This window comes from Sceloporus occidentalis, unplaced genomic scaffold, assembly GCF_023333645.1.
Source record: "Sceloporus occidentalis isolate IW3139 unplaced genomic scaffold, rSceOcc1.0.p SCAF_327, whole genome shotgun sequence".
Taxonomy (NCBI): Eukaryota; Metazoa; Chordata; class Lepidosauria; order Squamata; family Phrynosomatidae; genus Sceloporus; species Sceloporus occidentalis.
The window spans coordinates 60,001-82,864 of record NW_028317307.1 but is presented as its reverse complement, the minus strand read 5'-3'; the positions used below and the strand labels follow the sequence as shown (position 1 = coordinate 82,864).

Genomic DNA, 22,864 nt, shown 5'->3' with positions numbered 1-22,864 from the left:
ATGGCAGCCACCGCGGATTGCGACGTGATGATGACACCAGAGGAACCGGAGAGAAGTGCTGAGGAACGGGAGAGGTAAAAATGCTACGAGCACTCGCTTGGGAGACGGGCTCACGGGTCTGTATGCGGATACAAAAACCGGTCGCCGGTTTTGAGTGTCGGTTGGTGCTAACCGGGTCCCGTGGGAAGCTGGCGTGAAACCGAAGGCCCTCTATGAAAAGCAGCCGCATTTTTGTACCGACAGACCACGGATGTACCGACTAATGCGATACTATATTGGATGTGTATTGAGGCTCACGCTGCCTGCTATTGTAAACGGTAGTCACGGGTGGATTCGCTTTTAAGTGTTTTTTCCTCGGGCGCGTTCCTGTGCTGTGTATCCGAGTATCACGCGTATTAACCTCTTGTATCCCGTATTCATACCTGGGCGCACTGGGACGCTTGAAATATTAACCCTTAAATAGCCCATCGTGAATATTGTAGAACAAGACTGGCCCCTAATTATGAACCCCCTCATACAGGTTAACTATCTGATCACTGGCTGGCAAACCAACATTAACGGTTTCCAAACCCTACTATAAAACGTAACGATAAAGGAAATTAGCAAAGCTGTTAGTAATGTCCCCATCTGGGAACTTTCTGAATGAGCTCACCAACTCTTTAATAGCTCATCATAAATATTCTACGAGGTTACTCGCCGGATTTAACATCTGAGGGAAACCTTAACTTGGCATTACTTTAAGATGTGCTTGCGTCACCTATGTTCAAGCAGGGAATGAGCCAGAACGTAGCAGAAGCCCAGGCTGAGAGTCTTGTGTATGATGACAGCAATGTAAAGCAGCAAGCAGTCATTTCCACACCGTGTGAGTGCCCCGATGTGCCGGTATCGGTAGTCGGTCCCTTGTTTATAATCGTTCATTTATTATTGAGATGGGATTCCGTTATAATCGGCTCTTAAAGAGGTTACAGGGAAGTAAAAGACTTTCTGGCCGCTTTAACTGATCCCTATATTTATATATCACCCGGTGTACTGATCCGCCACATAAAGCACGTTCACGGATCACACGGCATCGCTGGATATTCTGTATCCTACGCTTTGGGGTACAGAAACCCCCCTGTTAATCGCATGGATTTAGGCTGTCATCAGATTTCTTAGCTGCTGGCTTCACATTCTAAAATTATCCAAGTATAATGATTTAAAAATCTAGAGTGTTCTCTGCGGTAATCCGACGCATCCAAGGGGCCAAGAAGCCCCGGTTACTAAGATGTTATCAGAAGCATTTAATTTACTTTTTCCATTAATTTTTTCTCTAAGGCTGCATTGGGTTCTTTAGGAAACAAAACTACATGGATTTCTGACCTGACCTTTACACCGCAGTTGGTTCTTTGGGCTGCGATTGTATTTAGTTTGATCCATGAAAAAGGTTTGCTTTCCCTTACAGCTAGTCACTATATGCGCTTTAATGCGTATGACAGCTGGGAGGTTCCTTTAGATTTCTGCCCCCCCGTAAATGCCTGGAAGGGTTCTGCAAAATCCCCCCCATATACATTGGGCCGTTCTCCACCCCGGCTATAGGTAATATGTCATATACTTACCTCCAGTTTAGCTTCTTTAAAGTCCTATGAGTTCATACAGTGTAAGTTTGTGTTCAGATCAAGAAGTGAGATAACCTATTGCTTATCTTACAAAGCCCGTGAAACCTACGTGTTTACAATGTGTAAGTCAGCTATCTGTGCTTCATATTACACTTATTTTATATTAAATGCGCATTATATACGAATTTACATTAAACAGAACTTGATGGCCGTTTAGAATCTAAGAAGCAGCGTAGCTCAGTGAAGAGCCGTGCAATCCATAGAGCACGCTAATCAAAAGGAGAGCAATGCATAGAGCACGCTAATCAAAAGGAGAGCAATCCATAGAGCACGCTAATCAAAAGGAGAGCAATGCATAGAGCACGCTAATCAAAAGGAGAGCAATGCATAGAGCACGCTAATCAAAAGGAGAGCAATCCATAGAGCACGCTAATCAAAAGGAGAGCAATCCATAGAGCACGCTAATCAAAAGGAGAGCAATGCATAGAGCACGCTAATCAAAAGGAGAGCAATGCATAGAGCACGCTAATCAAAAGGAGAGCAATGCATAGAGCACGCTAATCAAAAGGAGAGCAATCCATAGAGCACGCTAATCAAAAGGAGAGCAATGCATAGAGCACGCTAATCAAAAGGAGAGCAATGCATAGAGCACGCTAATCAAAAGGAGAGCAATCCATAGAGCACGCTAATCAAAAGGAGAGCAATGCATAGAGCACGCTAATCAAAAGGAGAGCAATGCATAGAGCACGCTAATCAAAAGGAGAGCAATGCATAGAGCACGCTAATCAAAAGGAGAGCCGTGCAATCCATAGAACACGCTAATCAAAAGGAGAGCAATGCATAGAGCACGCTAATCAAAAGGAGAGCAATGCATAGAGCACGCTAATCAAAAGGAGAGCAATGCATAGAGCACGCTAATCAAAAGGAGAGCAATGCATAGAGCACGCTAATCAAAAGGAGAGCCGTGCAATCCATACAACACGCTAATCAAAAGGAGAGCAATGCATAGAGCACCCTAATCAAAAGGAGAGCAATGCATAGAGCACGCTAATCAAAAGGAGAGCAATGCATAGAGCACGCTAATCAAAAGGAGAGCAATGCATAGAGCACGCTAATCAAAAGGAGAGCCGTGCAATGCATAGACCACGCTAATCAAAAGGAGAGCAATGCATAGAGCACCCTAATCAAAAGGAGAGCCGTGCAATCCATAGAGCACGCTAATCAAAAGGAGAGCCGTGCAATGCATAGACCACGCTAATCAAAAGGCAACAATAAATATTCCTGGCACCTAGGGGTTTGGCAGGGGAGCCCCCAACAAAGCACCGCTGTTACCCCCACCTCACCCGCTGGCCATACCTCACTCCCTCCGTCCCGACACGCGGAGTCTGAGCGCGGGGATATGATGAGCCCACATAGAGGTTAAAACAAGTTTGTGTTAGTATGTGTATGTAAATGTTAGTGTGTATATATGTTACAAAAACAGTAACACACAGTGTATGTGAATGTTACCAAGTGTGTGTAAGTATGTTAATGTGCGTGTGTTAAATCACGTGTTGACCCCTTGTTTTAAGGGATACTCCAACGTCCCCAAGAACGCCGGTTAAAAAATGCATATGAAAGTACTTTTTTGAAAACAAAATCATATCATGCGCGCAGACACACACCTCCTACCCAGAAACACCTGGGGCGGGCAAAAAAAGGTGCCGCGAGTCCCTGGATGTGTCTTCTAGACGCCAAGCTGCTGCCTTTTCACCCCCTACCATCCCTTTCAGCTCCTTCATCGTCTTTGCGCATGGTAGGGGTACTATTAGCTCGGCGGTGACGTGAGCTGCGGACCCCAGAGACCGGCGCGTCTCCTGCCAGGTGCGGCGCTTCCTCTGTCCGGGGTAGTATGTTGTATGATACCGGGGTATTAAACCCGTCCATGAAACATACGGTTACCGTGTTTTCTGCGTGTATTGCTCGGTAAGTTTGATCTGACCTGTAACGATAATCAGCCTGCTTCAAGTAATAACCCAAACAATGATATTTTCCCATGTGTTTCTTTACAGAGAAGCTGAAGCGTGCAAAGAGAAGGGGAACGTATTTTATGCACAGAAGAATTATAACGAGGCGTACAACTATTACACAAAAGCCATCGGTGAGTAAAACATGGAAGGCAAAATTACTGCAAATAAACCCTGGCAGCTCCGTCATTTAATTCTTTGCTCTGAAGGTTAAATACAAAAATGGCATCGCGTGACGTATGTCAAAAGAACATGTGGACGCGTGGCTGTGCCGATAAATCAACTTTGATCTTTAGTGCTATAGTTTTTACCGAGTTCAGTAATAAAGACCAGAATTTACCATTGGTGTGTGTGTGTGTGTATATATATATGTGTGTGTGTGTGTGTATATATATGTGTGTGTGTGTATGTGTGTGTGTGTGTGTGTGTATATATATATGTGTGTGTGTGTGTGTGTGTATATATGTGTGTGTGTGTGTGTGTGTATATGTGTGTGTGTGTGTGTGTATATATATATGTGTGTGTGTGTGTGTATATATATGTGTGTGTGTGTGTATATATATGTGTGTGTGTGTGTATATATATATGTGTGTGTGTGTGTGTGTGTGTATATATATGTGTGTGTGTGTGTATATATATGTGTGTGTGTGTGTATATATATATGTGTGTGTGTGTGTGTATATATATGTGTGTGTGTGTGTGTATATATATGTGTGTGTGTGTGTGTATATATATGTGTGTGTGTGTGTGTGTATATATATGTGTGTGTGTGTGTGTATATATATGTGTGTGTGTGTGTGTATATATATGTGTGTGTGTGTGTGTATATATATGTGTGTGTGTGTGTGTATATATATATGTGTGTGTGTGTGTGTATATATATATGTGTATGTGTGTGTGTGTATATATATATGTGTATGTGTGTGTGTGTGTGTATATATATATGTGTGTGTGTGTGTGTATATATATATGTGTGTGTGTGTGTGTATATGTGTGTGTGTATATATATGTGTATGTGTGTGTGTGTGTGTGTGTTTGCACAGTCCTCTGTCGTGTAAATCAATACTCGGCTGGCCCTGGCATGTAACGCGTGCACATTGCTCATGGCTTCCAGCTGCTTCCTGGCCGTATAGATCATGTCTAAAAGCAGCCGCTTAGTGTGAGATCGGGAACTATTGGGGTCATCTCAAGCACTTTAGATGTAGCTAAAAATCTAGCGTTGGGATCGTTTCATACTCACTTTTTCAATAAGGAACTTTATCAAGGAATCAGGCCAATGTTTAATTTACGTTGATTCCTCCTTCACAATTTTGCTGTTGAGGCCTGTGATGTCTCAGGTATCGACCAACAGGGCTCAGGGTTGATGTCCTTTCCTAAATTATTCTATTGAAATAACTTAAATAACTATAAAATGTTAATTCATTTATAGGTTGTTGCATTTCTAATAGTTGATCCCGAAGTTTTACATTTCCAATAGTTTGGAAAGTGATCTTATCGCCATAGCAACCAATGAAATGTTCCTGATAATGGAATCAGTTGTTGGCTTCCTCTGTATTGGGACGAGGTGGGATTAAGCAAACACGATAAAGAATACATTCTTATTTTAAGACGTGTTCAGAGTAGAGTCGAAAAGGTTATGAAAGACCAGCTGGAAAATAATTTGTCCTTAAATACAAAAAGTGTTTTCTTTTCCGTTCTGTGCACCCCCTCAGCTACTGACTTTCATAAATGTCTGATGTCGCTGGTATCACTCCATGGTGATTGGGGGAAAATGTAAATGTTAAGAACATAGTGCTTATTTGTTTGATGTTTTAGAAATGTTACATACAATGTTCACTGTTTTTTTGTTATTTTTAAGATTGGTCCCGTAAAAATGCGAGTTACTATGGCAACAGAGCAGCCACCTTGATGATGCTTGGGAAGTATAGGGAGGCGCTAGAAGACGCGCAGCAGTCGGTGCGGCTCGATGACACTTTTGTAAAGGTTGGTCTTCTTAAAGCAAGTAAAAGGTCGCGTGTGGATAGTTTTTGGTGTTCTTTACCTCGAACCAAGAACAAATGTAATTTCTCTCTGATTATTTGCTGTTTAATGGATCGCTGCATGCTATGGACGTTGGCTTAAAAAAATATTGCAATAAGAACACAAATGCATGTCTTCATTTACATTAAGTAAAAATGTGCATCTAAAACATGTTTAGGTTTTAAAAGCATCTGACGGCCCTAATGTGTAGATTTGTGCTGTCCCAAAGAATCATACATGTTGGATGTCTAATTATTAATGTCTAAAATGCTTCTTCTCATTGTCATCCTGAAGGGCCATCAACGAGAGGGGAAGTGCCACCTGACTCTGGGGAACGCCATGGCAGCTACCCGCTGCTTTCAGAAAGTAGTGGAACTGGAACCAAATAATGAGCAGACACGACAAGAGGTAACACGTTCTTACCTGTCCGATATACTGGGCAGTGTTAGAATTCTATATGAGGTAGATGTGCGTAACGTGTTTTGTTTGTTTTGTTATTGGGTACGTGATTTCCCAATACCAAACAAATTACAGAAAATCAATAGAAAGTATTCAATAAAACATAGGAAACCCAGCAAGATTCCAGCAAATAAACAAGATTTAGTTACAATTATATTGTGTGTCAAATAAATGCCGTCATGTGCTATACTTTTAACTTAAGTGACATGTAGTCGGCTGTTTTGCATCGTTGTGCTTTCTTTTGAAATAATTACATAAATTAACCATCATTTAGTATGAAAAATATTTAAAAAATGTTATCGACAGTTTGTCCTAAACATTGCAGTAAAATTAAATTTTTAACAAACCTATTCTATCCAAACAGAGTATTTCAGTATTTATTTCCCTGGCTGCAGATCCTTAGCTCACAGCAGTTGACCTGGAAGCACCCTGTAGGTGTGATCAAATTACTCTTGGGGGGGAGCTTTATTTGCTGTTGGAGCAGGGAAGCCCTGTACAAAAGGGTATTAACCCCTAAAATGCCGCAATCGCCACATTGAAGGGGTTTAAGACTGCACTTTTGCTGTTATGGAGCGATCAGGCAGCAGAAGCATTTTGTGGCAGGTCCCCAAGCAACAAACAGCTGGGAACGCGATCGCCAAAATCAGGCTAGGGGCTACTGTGCTGGTCTGGGTACGTCACAGAACTAATGAGCCTGCTTGGGCATGACATACCTGGTACGTCACGGGACGTGAAGGGGTTGACTGTCAGCATTGCAGATCTTTATGTTTATAAAGACTACTCAAAATGTGTAACAATCGCCATGGAAACAATGTACAATTTCTCCAAATTATTTCATAAATTTGAGCAATTGTACGCTGGCCATTTCCATTTTGGATTCTGTAATGCAGTGACCCCCATATTAGGGCAACCTTCACAATGGATAATTTTTCTTAAAAATAAGCGACAGCACTTGCCATATAGATTTCCTTTTGCAAAGAATTTTGTATGATGTGCTTAGGAACGTGCACAATCTGTGATCAGATTTCATTGTAGGCCAGTTCACTTGTTTCAAACTCAATTGTTAATGAAAATGTATAAGCAATTTTTTTATGCCCCATACTTCCATCGGTATTGGATTATTTATGTTTGTTCATTGATTTTCAGCTGAAAAATGCAGCTGCTGTCCTGGAGTATGAAAAAATTGCTGAAGCTGACTTTGAAAAGCGGGACTTTCGAAAGGTAACCCGTACCTGTCATGTCTGTGTCATTGCAAATTGTTGGACTTGGTAAGGCCACTGTATTCTTTGATTATAGTCAATAATAGTGTTAAGGAATGGTGTCATTAAAGTGCAAACAGAGAAAATTATGAATATACTGTGAAATTACATGTAAATCAGGACTTATAATAAATGTGAGGTGATGCAGGCACGCTAACACAAGGCAGGGCTAAAATGAAGATATGAATGATGACCACAATAGAATGTAAAGGAATCGTATGTCATAATTGTTATGACTTCACTCTGACGCGAGGGGTATCTTTATGTAAAATGATCAGTTTTAATACATGAAAGGCAAACCTAACAGAATCCCTAGTGCAGATTTTTTGGAATATGAATTAAAATCAGTGATATGGAGTACAAGCCACTGCTCTTGTGTGGGATTGTAAGGGTACACCGTGCTGTTAAAGGCAAAGTGTTCCTAGACTAGACTCTGGTCATCACTCATTATATTTGGTAACAGTCAGTCAGCAGCTGTCTTTAATATTCATGGAAATGTCGTTGTGGCATAATTTAATTACGACTACCTATAGTTTTTTTTGTTGAGTGGCCGTTGTAATTGTCCTGAAGGCCTCTCTCTCTTCCTCACCCCACCTTTCCAAAGACTGTCTGAATCAAAATGCGACAAACCCCGGGTTCTTGTATTTTCCGAGGATTCCTAAAGTGCTCTGGAAACTTTGCGCTTTTGTAAATTGAGGAGTTTTTTTATATGTACCGGTATTGCATAGGCTGCGTCGCAGTCTGCCGTTCCTTCATTCTCTTTAGCTGCTGTCACAGGCTGCCCTCATCCTACTTTGTCACAGGCTGGTTATGTAGAATGATAAATTACCAAGACCTTATTCAGTCTGAGCATCCTGTGCCATTTCCCTTGTTCTCTGATCGACGTCATGTCTTGCACCAGGTTGTATTCTGCATGGATCGAGCCTTGGAGCTGGCCTCTGCCTGCCATCGCTTCAAAATCCTCAAAGCAGAGTGCCTGGCTCTGCTTGGCCGCTATCCAGATGCACAGTCGGTGGCCAGGTAGGAAACTTTGGCCGTATGGCAGTTTAATGCTTACTACTTTACATTTCAATTATATGTTAATTCTTTTATGTTTTTAGATAAGTTTTCCCAACAATCTCGTGCTGTCTTTGCAAACTTACTGATTGCTCCTCTTTTCTTACAGTGATATCTTGCGTATGGACTCCACCAATGCAGATGCGTTGTATGTGAGAGGTCTCTGCTTGTATTATGAAGATTGCATTGAGAAAGCAGTACAGTTTTTCGTTCAAGCCTTGAAGATGTTCCCTGACCATCAGAAAGCACGCTTGGCATGCAGAGTATGTGTTTTGAGCCAAATGCCTGACTCTGCATCGGTTTCTTGCCATTCAGCTAGGACGCTCAAGGTTGATGGCCTTGGTTCTTTTAGGTGCAACCCATATAGGGTTGCAGTTGGAGGACACCCGACTTTCCATTTTTGAGGATTAAATTGTGTTTAGTACTATGCAATAGGCTTTTCTGTGCTTGGGTCATCTGTTAATAAACGAGGGATCTGAAGCCCACGGACTCCTGTGGTAGCTTTTTTGGTTTTGAAAATCACATCACTAAGTATTACTTTCTCTAATGTTCACCGGCGTGACATATAAATTATAAATTACTATTCACATCCGGTCTTCCTTTCCAAAATCAGATCGGGTAACATTCTCTTCCATCGAGCTTCTGCCTTTTCATTTAAGGTCTACTGTGGCTCTCTGTGAAAATTCATGGTAAAACTGCTCTACTATCTTTTCCATTATATGGAGAAGATGGAGAACAATGAGTTAAAAATGGTCCCCTAGTGTTAATGATGTGAGACCCTAACCAGAATACCAGAATAATCCTGCTTTTTGTTTCAGAATGCAAAGGCACTAAAAGCCAAGAAGGAAGAAGGCAACCAAGCTTTTAAAGATGGCAACTATGAACAGGCATACCGACTTTACACTGAAGCGCTTGCCATAGATCCTAATAACATAAAAACCAATGCCAAACTGTACTGTAACCGTGGCACTGTCAACGCAAAGGTGAGCGTTTTCACAGGTGTGCGCGCGTGTGTGTGTGCGCGTGTGTGCGCTGCGGGTAAAGTCGCAGGTTGTATACAATGCCTGGCTGCTACAAACTTTACACCAGATTCCCTTTTTTTTTTTTTTGGTTACTATGTAGTCCTAAAACATTCATCACAAATCTGAGGTCGCTTTACCTTTTTGAAAAGGGCCTTGAAATAGCCTTTTATAATTTGACGCATTTTTTGCTATCGTCATGCAGGACGCACGCTTCTTCTTGTACTTGGTGTCTGTTTTCTCCTCTCCCTTTTAGCTTTTTTTCATAGTGTTTACAGCATTTTTATTTCAGCGTCTGAAGGTTCATTGTGTAAAATGCACTCACCCTTCTGGTGTACTAAACAGGGAGGATGAGTTTTCCATTCCATTCCACTAAAGTCATTTTTTATTTAGCTTTATTTCCTGCTTGTGTTTATTTCAATTTCTATATTTTGTATTCCACAGCTTAAGAAACTAGATGAGGCCATTGAAGACTGTACCAACGCAATTAGACTGGATGATACTTACATCAAGGCATATCTACGAAGGGCACAGTGGTAGGTTACGCTCCAGATGTCGGGATTAGAGGGCGACACTAGAGTTGGAGCGTTCCAAATTCTGACAGATGTGTCCCAGAGCCGTCTTTGAGAATCCGGGGAAACTGCCATAAGGAGCTTGGACGTAAACCCACCTGTGAACGTATGAGAGAATTAGTAAGGGGCACAAGGGCACACGCTAACCCACAGATACACAGGCAAAATAGCATGTAATATTTAAAGGTCATCTGTGTTTTTACATGTAAAATTTAAAAAAAAAATACACTTCATTGACCTAGGCCATTAAGAGGATAACCTCCAATAAGGTTAGCTTTTTTAGCAAGGTCATGAGATCCGTCTTGACTGTATCTTGAGCCATATCATACACGGCAGTATCATACACAGCAGAAATACCCCCAAGCACGTTACTCACTGAAGGTGTACTGGAACCTGTTGGGAATGTCGGCATAATCAGATTCAATCAATATTCAGACACTTCTCCAATTCTGTTTCTCAGCTATACAGGCACAGAGCAGTATGAAGAAGCAGTCAGGGATTACGAAAAGGTTTATCAAACGGAAAACACAAAAGGTAAGAACACAGAAGTAGAAACACAGGTGGCAGATTTTGAAAATCTCTTAAAAAAAAAAAAAAAAATGTTATTTACTGGGTGCGCAGTAAATTCTTGGTCATTATTATTTTAAGAACCCCAGGAATCGTAATGTGTGTGACTTTTATGCTCTTTACGGAGCGCTCCCCTCTCTGTATGTTGGATAGGGCTTCTTAATCGATATGAGATTCCGTAAGAGAAATGTTAAGGTTTGTCAATGTGAAACGGCATATTTGAGTTACATTTATGTGTTTAGAGACAACAGGACTAAAACAAAAAAGTTGTTGCGTAAATAATATATAAAGGTGAGAAGTACTCAGAAAAGATCTTTTTCTTCATTTTCGAGTGTTTGCACTATACATCCATGTAGTTTAATATTTCTTTAGTGTCTTTACACACTTTAAGCCTTGCAGTGGACACAATCGACGTCCTTCTGGGGTCCAGCCAGATGTTGAGTTTATAGCCAGGGTTTGTGTATCATTGTGTAAGGGCCGTGAAATGGTGTCATTGTACCAAGATGAGCCCTCGCTTGGTGCTCTACAGTAATCAGCAAAACATTGATGTAGGAGACAAAGGATCTTTTCTATAACTGTGTCCCTCTTGGGTTTCCATCTCTATGCAGAACACAAACAGTTCCTTAAGAATGCACAGCTGGAATTAAAGAAGAGCAAGCGGAAAGATTATTACAAGATACTGGGTGTGGACAAAAATGCTTCAGAAGATGAGATAAAGAAGGCCTATAGGAAACGAGCACTAATGCATCATCCGGGTAATGCAAGGGGGAACGCAATGGTCGCCTGACAAGGTGTACTAGACTAAGATTATTTTGATCTGTATCCATCTCGGACGAGGTTTGTTTCTGAAACCTGATCTCATGACTTTTGTAAAAGTGCTCAATGACAAGTATCCCGTTAGTGTGTCAAACAATATAGTTCGTGATTTCAGGGTCATAAAGAAACGGAAGTCGACAACTAAAAAGAAATATATGGCCCATCTAGTCTTCCCATTTTTTAAAATTGGTTTGAAAACCCCAAGCCTTCTTTGATCTTGTCTTGTATTCAGGGTAGCCTTACGTATCTAGTCCACGTATATTTAAATTTATTCCGTGTAGTGAGCTCTTCCACTTCTGCTGGAGGGCTATTCCACCATCTCAATGACGTAAAACCCCCTTACATTTAAACCTTTTTAACCCCTCTAGTTTTAAGGTACAACCTCTTGCACTACACTATATCTCCTCCTTTGGTGAATCCCTTTTGAGATATACAGATTAAAACCCTTTATTCTTTCCTGATTGTGTATAAAATGCTAGAAAAGCAGAGATTACTATTTCCTCGACTATTGTTATAGCTACACAACCAGCGTTACCTGTGATCCAAGATCCGCCGATGCATACGTAAATTAAGTTTCTCTATGGACCTTTCTTTAGATCGACATAGTGGCGCCGCAGCCGAAATTCAAAAGGAAGAAGAAAAAAAATTTAAGGAAGTAGGAGAAGCTTTCACGATTTTATCTGACCCCAAGAAGAAGGCTCGCTACGATAGCGGGCAGGACCTCGAAGAGGATGGAATGAACATGGGAGGTAGGTTTCCCACGGGTATGTGGACGCACTTTCTACTAGTATATTCTGAAACATACACACCATAGAACGTTTAAATATTAATTTAGCCTATCTGCCGGGGGCTTAAAAAAATGGTATAGCATTGACAATTTAACCCTTTCAATTCCAAAAGTTCAATAATGTTACAAAGTGATAAGCCCAGGTTTTGCACTGGATAAAGTATCTGATCGGACTTCCAGGTTGACATTAAGCTTTCCACAAAGCAACAATTTCTTGTGTAGCTTATAGTACATTCATTATAAGATTGTTTATATCCTCATACCACTCCGTTTTCCCTCCTTGTCTCACCAGATTTTGATGCCAACAATATTTTTAAGGCTTTCTTCAATGGCCCTGGAGGTTTCAGTTTTGAAGGTGAGACTTAATTTTGCGTTATATTTATTATGCATGTGCCGGGGAATGCTTTCCATTGTTAAACGCATTACCTGTTCGTCTACTGTGTTTCCTACGCCAACGCGTCTATCGGAGGGCAATTGAAATACTGTTTATAACCAAAAGTATGTGGACACCCCTCCTAATTATTGAGTTTGGGTGTTTCAGCCACATTTGTTGCAGACCGATGATGTATAAAATTAAGCACATAGGCAGCCATCTCCATCGCTAAACATCGGCATTAGAATAGGTTTTATTAAACTGAATGCCACAAGCCAGTCCGTGAAATCTCTGGTAACAGTTCAGCCGTGAAGCTGTAGACCACGCATGCTCACAGAGAGGGACTGCTGAGCACGAAGCTCGTAGCTTGGGAACGTTACCTGTCCTCTTTTGGGATGGATCTCCACTAGAGTTTGAAGTTGTTACAGCTGTAACGAGGTGCTCACTCCATATTAATGTCCAAGCAGATATAAGTGTCCACGTACTTTTTGGTCATTTACTTTGTCGGTTTCACAATAATGTATCCTGACAGCTGGGAAAAGACCAGGCAGTGTTGGTGAGACAGCTGCAGATCTCTCGCAGCGCTGTGAATACTCATGTTCATTGGTTCTGTGCGTACATTATGTGACAGGCTCCCGGATGACAAAGCATTGGCCTATGTGTATTGTTAGAATATGCCGTTGTGTTCCTGTACATATAATGACTGATTCAGAGAAGCTTCATCCTTTTTGTGATGATAGTTGTGTTTTGGACCTTACCGACTTATGGTAATATCGGTCTATATTTAACTTGGTTGTCTTTTTAGAAAAGTTTTTTTAAATCTGGAAAAGAGTGCTTTAGCCAACTCTATACAATTCTACATTTTGTTCACATTTTATCTATTTGTACTATTTAATATAATATCCCATTTCTCTTTTAAAATTACAAAAGCATAGATGAATATTTGCTCGATTATAAGACAAGGTTTTTTCCAGAGTGGCAATTAGGGGGGGTATATCTGGGGGCAGAGTGGCAAATAAAAGGAAATAAAAACAATTTTTTTTAATTAAATATAAAAAAAATAGTTTACATGTGAAATTAATATTTACTGGTAAAACTTTTTTTTGCTATAGGGTAGTTTTATATTTAGGCTTTTTTCCCACAAATGAATATTCAAATTTTGGAGGGTCATCTTATAATTGAGCAAATACAGTATTTTTGCTTCTAAGAAGAAAAAAAAAAATGCTTAAAACAGTGTTTTGTTGAACAAAACCATTTCTGTCCTAGGCCAGCCCAGTAATGCATGGTATATCTGGATAATATAGGCCATTCATCGGTGAAAGCGTTATTCAGTATACATTTGTATAACGGTACAGAGCCCGCTGTCGGTGTCATCTGGCACAGCCGGGGAGTCTCTTCTCCTGACACCATTATGTGGACAAAACATATGATGTGTTCTGCGTATCGGGGACACTACACTTCCATCTGTGAAATGCAACATTAGGATAGCAAATTCAAATTATTTATAGTTGTAGGAATAATAAGTGGAGATAATATAAGAAAATAAAAAAATGTCAAAAAGAAATGTATCCATTAATCAATGGTCTCCTCTTTTTATTTTTTTTTTTTTTTTTCCAGCCTCTGGTCCAGGAAATTTCTTCTTCCAGTTCGGTTAAAATCCACAAGACCAACTTGCCCCCTGCCCAACCTCTCTTTCTTCCTTATGACCGGCCCTTCCTGCCCCTCATCTTTTTTTCCTTTGTTCAAGTGTTTTAACCTGGAATATGGACATTATTTAATCAGACTTCTCCGAGGCGATGCCATGACCCTCTGTTAATTCTAGAAGTGTTTTTTTATTATTATTTCAAATCCATCTCGGTTAAATACCTCTGTGTGCTCGTGTGTGAAGGATATTTTGAACACAGCATGAACTAACGTAACAAATAAAATTTAAAAAAAAAGCCTGATATAAATCTGTTGAGAACTTTTGTTCTTTCAAGAAGCTCTTGGAAATCCATCAAAAGCTGGAAATAACCTTTTTCGTAAATGATCGGGAAATTATAATGCGTTGTAGAGATGTACAGATTGACTGTGGGATCTTCCGTGGGTCCGGCCAACGTGTGTACAGTATAGTCGCGGCACACTCTTTATTCTTGGCCTTCTTTGTGCTAATTCAACTAAATATTGCAGAATTTCACTGAAATGGATCCACAAGTCTGCATTGTCGCATTTTTTTTGCCCGTATAGGCGGATCGACAAACTGGAAGGTGCTTGAGTCCTATGTAAAAAAAAAAACCTGGATCTCAGTCCTGATATCCATTATGTATTCTATATGCTGTGTATATTGGGACGAGATATTAATGGTATAACTGAGAATCTGCGCCAATTTTTTTTTATACATTGACTGGTGGTTATACATCTTTTTCTTCCGCTGCCCTTGTCATGAACCCCATTTAATCGGATGACGATGTAGGCTTGGGGACACATTTTATGCTGTATATTTCAAGTACGTTTACAAGGCAAATTGTCATGCCCTTGTTGTTTAGCTATGCATAGGTATAGGTAATGTATTTTTCTTCTGTATGCTTAATGTAAAAATATACATTGTATGTAACAGATGCAAGTTGCTTTGTAGGTTGTGATAAGTTTAATTGCACCAACAAATCTTTTAATATGAAAACTGGAGCTATAATAAAACCACATCCTAAGAGACAATAACTTAACTTAAGTCGTATACTGTATATAAAATGATGTATGTTTTGGATACCAGTGTTCTGGGTTCTAGGTTTGGGTGCCAAGGCCGACACATGGTTTGAGGTAAGAATCATCCGGATTCCGTGCTTCAAACTATGCGGTACAATCAGTATTATTACAACTGAGCCCCGTCCCGCAGGCTGCTGATCGGTCAATGTGTCCTCGCTACAAGGTAAACTGTGTATACAAAGGCATTAAATACAAATAAACATACAGTAGTCCTTTTATAAATATAGTGTATAAAATGTATTGCGCTAAATAGATGATTGAATAAAACGTATTACGGTAAAATGTGAAATAGACTTTATATGGCAGGGTTCTGAAAAATAGAAGCTGTGTGGTAAAAAGTGGCTGCAAGCTTCACTTAAGAAGCGGTCTGCTCTGAAAGAGGACAGTCTAGTTTCATGCAATCATTATTATGTAGCCTGTCTCATTACCCCCAGGATTGACAGCACATATGTTCAGTAGCTCCCCTATTGATGTCAGTAGAGGCTCTATCACATCCAGCAACCACATATGCCAACTCACTCCTATCACACCCAGCCACCACACATCACAACTCACTCCTATCACACCCAGGCATCAGGCCCATCATGGACGGCTATTTCACATTACACCTCACTCCCAGACAGCTTCTTTCTTCCTCCTCGTTACCTTCAGCAGAGCTGGAAACTCCAGAAGATGCAAAATGGGGCGGGCCAGACAAGCGGAAGCAGGCCAGGAAGTACCAAAAATCTTCAGGTGGCTAATGGGTCTCCCCATTAATATATAATGCATTTAGTACTTTCCCTGCCCACCACTAATGGCTCTGTCCACTGTGAAAGGACGCCCTGGGTACTCCCGCCAAACTATGCTTCCTCCTGCTGGGACAAAAGCGGTTAATCCCTTCAGTGCCAGACAGAACTAGGGTTGTAGAGAGGGGATGCCGCTGCACCGGAGCTGCGTTGGTGTTGTGGCTACATCCAGTAGTCACAGCAAGCCACATATAGTTCTCCATCAGGCCGTCCTTTGCACATAGCTCAGTATAGGCACTCAGCCCAGTAGGGGGTCGCTATTGTACTGCAGGGAGGATGGTAAACATGGGCAGTTCCTTGACTTCTGGCTGAAACGTGACGGATATCAGATCCTGGTGCAACTGCTGGCCATGGAGGTCCTGACCCAATGGAGAGTAAAACACCCCACATAAACCCACTCCCGAAATGCAGATGCCCCAAATCTGAGCTCCACAGTCTTTAGAGTCTCTGGTACTTGGGGAAATTAGTGTAGTTCTTAAAGTACTTAAAAGTGTAAAGAGATAAAATCCATGCAATATTTGTATTTTATTGTTTATTGTCAAGTAGTTGGATGACATCAAAAGTTTAATCATTTTACATATTTTTTTCTATGAATACAGTTACCAAGAACATATTAGCCTTTCAAAAATTTTGTTACACCAAAAATAAGTAACTTTTCTTAAAAACAAGTACTTGATAAAAGTCAATATAAAGCCTGCTTTGTGAGGATTATTGCTATGAAGATGTCCCCTTTGTTTTATAAGAGACATTAAATTTACATTTTCTTCTGTAGTTAGCCAAAGTCATCAGTGAAACCAGTTGGGTGCGTGTATATTATATATATATATATATATATATATATATATAACAAAATGTAATTGCAAAAAGACATCACACAAAACATATATACTAAACAAAAAAACAGCTTTTTTAATATACTTTGCGGCACTCGCAATTAAAATTGAAAATGTTTGGCACAATAACACGTATAGAACTTCCCTTTGAGTATTTTTTATGTTACAAATACAAATTGCTACATAAATCGCAATGAGCTAATGTTTTTTTAAATCAAACTAACACTGATAATTTTATTGTTTTTAGTACATACCCCCCCCCCCCCCCCTTAAAAAGGTCATATCTGCTGGTCGGTCTCTGTAGCAGATCCTCTATAATTAGTTAAGGACAAACTATTTTTGCCGGGTTTTACACCTCTGCTGCAATTATGTTACAAACAAAAAAATCTATGATTTGGAGAACCTGCTTTATATCCGTTTCAGTTGTTATGCAGAATTGCTAGGCAGTTACAGAAACAAAGGAATCGCTGTCTCCTTAAACAGACGCACTATAAAGTACTATGTAAATATTTTCACGATTCCCATGAAATAAAAAGAACATGAATTTAAAACGCGATCCAACCTTCATTGAAAAATTAAATGTTAGCAATACATTGTAAAGTAGTTTAAGTACAAACTTTTTTGTTTAAAAAATGTCAGATTTATATTTTGAGCCACCAAGCTCAGAGTTTCTTGTTCCACCCATCTAATGGGATACATTTAATATGAGGGCACACTGGACAGGTGGAACTCACATTAACAACACATTTAGTATTTTGGTCTTCTTACCAGTTGTACATTTGATGGCCAACAGGCTGTCCTACTGTATTCCATTATCGTTGCCTTCTTATGTTCCTAACATCATAATGTCCTATCCATTACAAGGTTGTCCTTCCCTCCTATGAACATCTTCTGGGTTGAGAATGCAGCCCCTCATTTCACAATTCTTCCCATTTAAAAAGGCACACAACCATCTTCTAACACAAAATGAGTATATTGGACAGATCATATGGGTCTATTTCCTAAAGAGTCTGCAGGAGAGTTGGCAATGTCCAGGTTGGCCCTGCATAATGTATGGATAATGTGTGAGACATCTTACAACTCTCCTCATTGATCTGGTTTTTCATTACGCCAGCTCAGGAGAAGATCACAATGGGTTTGCCCTTCATAAGTATATTGATATAACGGAGTTCATATATGCAACTCCTGCAAACACCCTCTTTAGTGAATAGATGCCGTAGAGTGAGGAAAGTAGTCTCTAAAGTAATTCTGTATATTATTCTTTGCAGTTTTTTTCCCACACGTTGAGGGAAACGAATGGCAACTAGAAGATCAGTAATTCTGAGTTACATTTTTTGAATTGGCCTAAGAGGACCGTAAAATTTATTTCAATTAAGTCCCAAGCAGTTAGTTCTCATTTTTCAATCAGAGAATGATCGTGTCTTGGGGCAACGTGGGGTTCAGTATATAACGTTAATCTGCAAATGTTACACATTTTATTTGTTGTAGAGAACAATAAGACAACTTTATAGTTAAATAAGACAGATTTTACGGCCTCTTTTTAAATAGATAAAACAAAATAGTTTCGTTAAGGCACTGATTTCCCTCTTGTAACAGGAACCAATACTGTAAAGCAGGGCTTGAAACCCTAGGAATTGAATAATGGCGGTTAGGGGCTCACATTTTTATACGGAGATGATTTTTGTCTAGTAATAGGTTCTAGACACAGCTGTGTTCTATATTTTTCTTATTATGTGCTGGCGGGAGCTTTGTGGGTCACATGACTACTACTACGCATAGCTGCCTCCTGCGCATGGAGTTCATCTGTCAAGCTGCTGTAAAGTAATGTTATTCTTAAGGTTTTAAGACACCATAGCTTCTTTTTTTTTTGTTCACAGGATATATTTTACGTTTATAGTATTGGAGCTTTATTGTAACATTTAAAAATTAAGTGCTGTTAAACCAAAATCTTGTTTTGTTCATTATTACATAATTTGGCATGTGGGTAGAAATACCTTCTTGCTTCCCTGCTGGGGAGCCGTCACCCCTGGTTTCCCATAGTATCCTGAAAATATGGTCTTCACCTCAATCTTTCTGGACAGGGTCAACATCCACATGCCATTCTCATAGTAATGGATTTTACCCCTATACATTTCACCAAAATCTTCCTTTTCACCCCCTGTCTGCTGCAATTTGATGAACTCCAACAGGTCAACACCAGTCTGGACATCTTGTATATCAGCTGCTGTGCCCAGGGTGATATGGGCACGACTGCCTTTGGGAAAGTTGTCTTTGGGCATCACTTCTTTCTCAGCATCTAGCGGCCACAGATGAAGTTGCTCTTCTGTAAGTTCCACTTGCGCGCCTGTTGTCCTGGGAGTGACAAACAGCGCGGTGATATGGAGGGTGTAAGCTCTGGAATAACCTTTCTTCACAGCCTTTTAAAAGAGAGAATAGAATACGATAAGGGTTTAAACCAGGTACTTCTATCCTTATTTGCATTGTTCCCCAGGGCTAGGGTTTCTAGTGCCCTTGTAAGCTATGGTTCAGGAATCCCTCAAAACACAGCGGCCCCTAACAGCTCAAAGCACTAGGCAGCCGCCTACCTTGCCTATATGGTCAAACTGGAAGAGTTCTGACAGTCACTGCTATGAGTTGTAAATGCTGGGGCACTCCAGCCATCATTTGTACTTTAATTCATATGATAGCTACTTGCCCCCTTTAAGTTTGAGCTGTCAATTTTGCATATGCATTTGCCCCTTCCCTCCGCCGCCATCTTTTCGCAGGGCAGGAGATGTGGTAGGCCAAACAATATCATGGGGATTTATTTTTATTTTTTTTTCCCATTCTGATGTTTCGCCCATTTATTCCAAAGGATTTCATCAAAAGAGTCAGGTTGGAGGACACACATGAGTTGTATATAGATAACTGCAAACTAACTTATAATGGAACAAATCAATGGTTTCTATGATTCAGACCAATGAGTCAGATATAAAACAGTTTTTAAAACTCAAATCACCACTAACCTCCATCTGAGCATATTCCTCCGATCCGACCACCTTGCCGTAGTCACAGTATTTGCTTGTGCAGTGCAGAATATTGGGTGTTTTGGCAAAATATTTCACGAGGTTTAACTTGTGTTTGTCTTCAATGCCATCTGCACACAAAATAAAAATAAATGTAAGCAATTATACTGAAATAGGTAAAGCCACTGGTTGCCTAGTTTAAAAAATATTTTTCAAATGAATAAATAAATGAAAATACCCCAATATCCCTGAAATGTGGCACTGCAGATGCAGATCGGCATGCTAGTCTCATTCTTTATAAAAGCTGTCGATAGTTTAATAAAAGCTTAGTATGGCACATGTCGTGTTACAGATTACAGCCCTAGGACAAAATGAAAATACAAAAAAGCACTGCTTTTTTTTTTCCACCCCTTGCAGATTACCTCCCAATTGCTTCCTAAGTAAATATAATTTTAGTTTATGTGACTTTACATCTTTTTCTACATTTGTCCAAAAAAAGACTTGTCCAAAAACTAAAGACTTGGGCTAATATTGCATATGCATTTTTCTTACCCTAACTTCAGGATAGCCTGAGCTCTTAATAAAATAAATCACGCGGATATTTTCATTGCCATGTGCCGTTTTACACATTGTCTATGTGGACACTGAGTAAATTTTGCATGTAAATCACGTACATGATTGCAAATGCTTCTTAAATGCCTTGAAAGTCCCCAATTGCTCCAGGAACTCCTGACTGATCTTTCTCAGCTTATCCTCGTCACGTTGGGCCAGGAACCACCCAAAGTACAGAGGGAGAAGCTCTTTTTCAAGAGTAGGCCTTAGGTTCTTGAGTTCCTCCAAAGAAAGCTTCCAGTGGTTTCGATCCTTTAACTGTCCACAATCAAGCTTCCACAAAGTCTTGGGTTCTATTACTAGCACTGTGAAATTAAACTGGTTGGCTACATCAAAGAGCTTCTCCAAACGATCCCGATCATGATGTGTGTCATCAAGGATGACTAGGTTAGCCTCATGTCTGTCACAGCATTTGTGCAGCTCATCATCCATTATGGAGTACTCTCCTCCATCAGAGGTCCTAATAGCTGGTTTGATGTTGTAATTATCTGCAGAAAATAAGTGGGCATTGTCCTTATACTTCTGCTCAATTTCCTTGGCCAAGGTGCTCTTGCCACTTCCTGGCAGACCTCTCAGGATAACCATGATCTTGGATTCTCGAACAGTGGTGACAGTGTGGTCATCCACTAGCAATGGGACCTTCTGGCCCTCTGTGTTGTCTTTGGAGGCTTGAGTGGACATTGTGCGAATCAGAGTCTTGGCCAAAACGGACTTCTGGAATGTGACAGCTACCTATAGAAAAAAAGTGAGTATCCACATAAGTAATATTTGTCAAAGTTTAGAATGCTGTTTTCACAAAACATTAAACAAGCAATTTGAAAGTGATTAGGAACATGTTTCACACACTTTATTTACCCAATAGTTTGGGTAATTTATAAAAACAAATAATTATTGTTTTTATAAATTAATGTTGCCGGACAGTACACAACAAACATTCTATGCTAGAAAAGGAATTTTATGCAAAGGATTTAGAAACTGTTCATTGTTCAATGTGATGGGGCAACAATCACCCCTAACAAAACAAAAGAGCGGCGCGTGTGTTGGGCCGAGATACCATTCACAGCTTCCCACTGCCATCTGCACTCAATAGAACAGGAGATTTATTGTCAAATGAGTGAGCGCTTATTTCAGTGGGAAGAGAGCACTGTCCTCCGTGAAAATGCATTTATCCGAATACGATAACCATACGTATGACATTGCCAATGGTAAACCCACTAAATAGTGAGAAGGCCACAACAGGATAGAAGATCAGGATATTAATGGGGTTATTATTACATTTTTGTAATTCTGACTTTAGGATAGATAAATTTCTCTTTATTCTCGTATAATGTCAATAATATCCAACGTGTTAAGCACTTTCACTGCCCCAAGTCGTGGCCACCACCTGCTACAACACAGATATGCCTCACTTCCCACAACTACACAAATATACACTATTTATAGGGTGTACAGATATACAGCTGTTTATCATATTATATATATATATGTAAGAAGTTTCACTTCCTTCCGTGGCACAGCCCACTCATGTTTCCTTTCATCGTTAAGACATTAGGATACACAAAGACATTGCAACACAGAACTCTTTTGGTTAATTGCCATGCATTGGGCAGGCAAGAATGCGTTGCTCTCTTGGAATTTTCTCCCACCGGCGTTGTTCTGTCATTACTCCAATAATCGTGGGGTTACAGGAAAGCAGGCCCTGCTGAATGTGTCCTAAAAATTGTTTAATGACTCCTTGGACATACATTAAGAAATGCATTTATATCTTTTGTTCCATCTTCAACCTCTTTAGAAAGCTGTTACACCCCCCATGTATAGTTTTCATGACACAGCAAGGAAGACACTGCCCTACCTTCATGTTTGGCATCGCAATCAGAACATACGTGTCTAACGCATAAACATGATGGCACAAAGCCACCCCCCTCCTCCTCGCGGAAAACAGCAGCTGTTCCTAAAACACCGGAACAAGGAAGCCTACCTGTCCTTCCCCCCAGACGGTATAAATGTCACGGCACCGATCCATGATATGATAATAATCCTGAGACACGCACCTTCGGTACCCTTCTATCACGTGGACATCCCTCTGGTGATCGCTGGCCTCAGAATACAACTAACGAGTTCTTAACACAACGTCTCGGGGCCGGGATCGTAGAAGTCATCGCTGGAGCACCGAGAGAAATGCCCCCCATAAAGCCTTGTATCACACCATGTAACTACCCCCGATACAGGTGTCAGGAGATGCACCCTTCATGTTGCCCCGTACAGAAAACACATGCCCCTCAATTTAACGCAATAAACCAACATTATGAAATATACATGTTCTTAATAAAAATAAGGAGAATTGGGTGAAATAATATGT

General features: G+C 40.3%; 2 protein-coding genes across 2 annotated transcripts; one reads left to right on the top strand and one right to left on the bottom strand.

The window, feature by feature from the left end:
* On the top strand, positions 1-14,183 carry DNAJC7 (DnaJ heat shock protein family (Hsp40) member C7). The gene is made up of 14 exons (XM_089505377.1): positions 1-74; positions 3,647-3,735; positions 5,460-5,584; positions 5,915-6,028; positions 7,226-7,300; positions 8,240-8,358; positions 8,504-8,657; positions 9,213-9,377; positions 9,858-9,949; positions 10,446-10,519; positions 11,161-11,307; positions 11,965-12,117; positions 12,448-12,510; positions 14,146-14,183. The coding sequence occupies exons 1-14, from the start codon at positions 1-3 to the stop codon at positions 14,181-14,183; spliced, it is 1,482 nt and encodes a 493-aa protein (XP_089361503.1).
* Positions 14,184-18,852: 4,669 nt separating this feature from the next.
* Positions 18,853-21,186, bottom strand: LOC149274523 (2',3'-cyclic-nucleotide 3'-phosphodiesterase-like). The gene is made up of 3 exons (XM_089505393.1): positions 20,568-21,186; positions 19,894-20,024; positions 18,853-19,305 (listed from the first exon to the last, which is right to left on the bottom strand). The coding sequence occupies exons 1-3, from the start codon at positions 21,184-21,186 to the stop codon at positions 18,853-18,855; spliced, it is 1,203 nt and encodes a 400-aa protein (XP_089361519.1).
* Positions 21,187-22,864: the final 1,678 nt, after the last annotated feature.